A 1932-nucleotide genomic window follows, 5' to 3' on the forward strand; every position below is an offset into this window, starting at 1 on the left:
ATAAGCAAACAGTGACAGATAGAGATATAGAGGCGTCTGGATACGCTGAGTCGCTGCACGCCGTCACTCCACTATCGTCTGAGGAGAAGTGCCTGTGACATAAGGGGGGCACAAGGAAGTTACGGAGCAACAGGAAGACGAAACGCCCGTTGAAGAAGGCCCTGCGCTGCGGTAGTGTTGGTGGCCACAAGCACCAATTATCGGTGTCGCTAAACGCGGGTTGTGTGCAACAAGTGAAGTTGACAGGCAGAGAATGTGGTCCGAGGCGATGAGCAGTTTGGCCAAGATGTACCCCAAGCTCAGTCAAGTGGAGTTGTCGGCGATCCTGATGAAAGGTAAGTCCGTTCCGACCAATACACTTCCGACTTGCTTAATGCGCGCCCGTACTTTAGTCCCAACTTCTTCGGCACGTCGTCCGTTGCGTGGATAATTGACAGATCCCCGATTCCCCAGCGCCGGGCCGGGCCACAGTCCTGTACGCATCGCACGCCGTGTAATTATGTCATTTATAGTTGGCGCCTTCTGCTCCTCGGTTCAGATTTTAATTGACCAACCAGAGGATGTCGCCAGCGCACGTGCGTCGCACCGCCCTCTTACGCGTGTGTCGACACTTCCCGCCGCACACACAGACACGTCCATAAATCACTCAATCCGCTTCGTCCCGCGGTCGCGCGCAGCTGGACTAGGCTGGTACGTGCCACTAGCACCCTTCGCGGAGATCTTCGCGGAGGCCGCCGCCGCGGTGACATTTGACGATCATGCGATGCGCCAGCATGACCGTGGGCCGCCGTGTTGCATTTAATTAGCCCCCGGCACGAAGCGAAGGTGACAGACCGGTCGGGGTGTGGGGGGGCTGGGCCTGGGTTTGACCTGCGCCCGCCCAGTCAAAAACTGAGAGCACCGGATGCACCCCCGGAACATCAAAGCGTAATGAGTTTCCGGAGAGCCACCTTCTGCCGGACTCCTGATCCCGCGCTGGGAGGTTCTTTCTTTCAATCCGTGTACCACCTCCTATATATAGACCGGATGTGTGATGGAGCCAGCCCCGAGCTGGAGCACGCTTACTTCCTGCGAATTCGCGTTTGGCGTGTTCTAGGCGCATCCTAGCCATCCGGTGATTGGGGCCCGGCCGGTTGGGATGATGATGATGAGCGCCGGCTTTCTTGGAAGGTGCACCACGAAGGGATTAGGACTCTTGAATCGTTCAGCTTCACGGAATGGAAGGCGGCGCAACACTCGGCGGAGTCTGTGGTGTATAATTATAGACCCAGAGCCCGGATTGCTTTCCCTCCGGCGCGGGGGATTGCATAGGATCTTTGCTGCTGACACACACAGGCAGTAAGAGAGAGAGAGAGGCGCGCTGTGAACGGATGTGGTGCATTTTGGATTTTGAAGTTTTAAAATAATGACCCGCAAAAAAAGGGCACAGTTCGGGCGGTCCCGCCCTGCAGACGGGGAGCGGTTCTAGACCCCCCCCGCCATCCAACCCGCGCAGGAGGTTCTTTTGCGGGGAGAGCCATTACCACGTGTGCCACGGTTCTTCCCAAGGATCCGCGCTGGCAAGTCGCGCGACCCTTCGTTGGAGTTCCAAAGACCCCCCAATTCAAGGATGATTGGTAGAATGAGTGTATTCCCACAGAGCTACACGGGTTGACCCCCCCCCAGCCGTTGGACGTGGTTCGATTTGTTTCGATCGAGAACTCTTCCTGGTTCCCGGGATTTCTTCTAGATTAGGTTGGCTGAAAAGAAATTCATTATTTTTGGGTGAAATTCAAAATTATATTTATCAGGTTTCCAGTAGTCCGATTTGCGTCAAATATGCTCCATTTTGTTGGAAAAATTGTTGATTTTTCAAAAATACCTCTATAATGCATCTTTTGTTAAAGGCTCAGTCGTTATTGGCGAAAAACTGGAGCAATACATGTAATAACA

General features: G+C 54.2%; 1 protein-coding gene across 1 annotated transcript in view; it reads left to right on the forward strand.

The window, feature by feature from the left end:
• Window positions 1-212: 212 nt before the first annotated feature.
• LOC128273317 (uncharacterized) overlaps window positions 213-1932 on the forward strand; it is a 23791-nt gene continuing 22071 nt past the window's right edge. The window contains exon 1 of the mRNA XM_053011258.1: window positions 213-335. Within this exon, the coding sequence (XP_052867218.1) occupies window positions 254-335 (82 nt within the window). The 5' untranslated portion in view covers window positions 213-253. The remainder of the gene's footprint in view (window positions 336-1932) is intronic.

Source organism: Anopheles cruzii, chromosome 3 (assembly GCF_943734635.1).
Source record: "Anopheles cruzii chromosome 3, idAnoCruzAS_RS32_06, whole genome shotgun sequence".
Taxonomy (NCBI): Eukaryota; Metazoa; Arthropoda; class Insecta; order Diptera; family Culicidae; genus Anopheles; species Anopheles cruzii.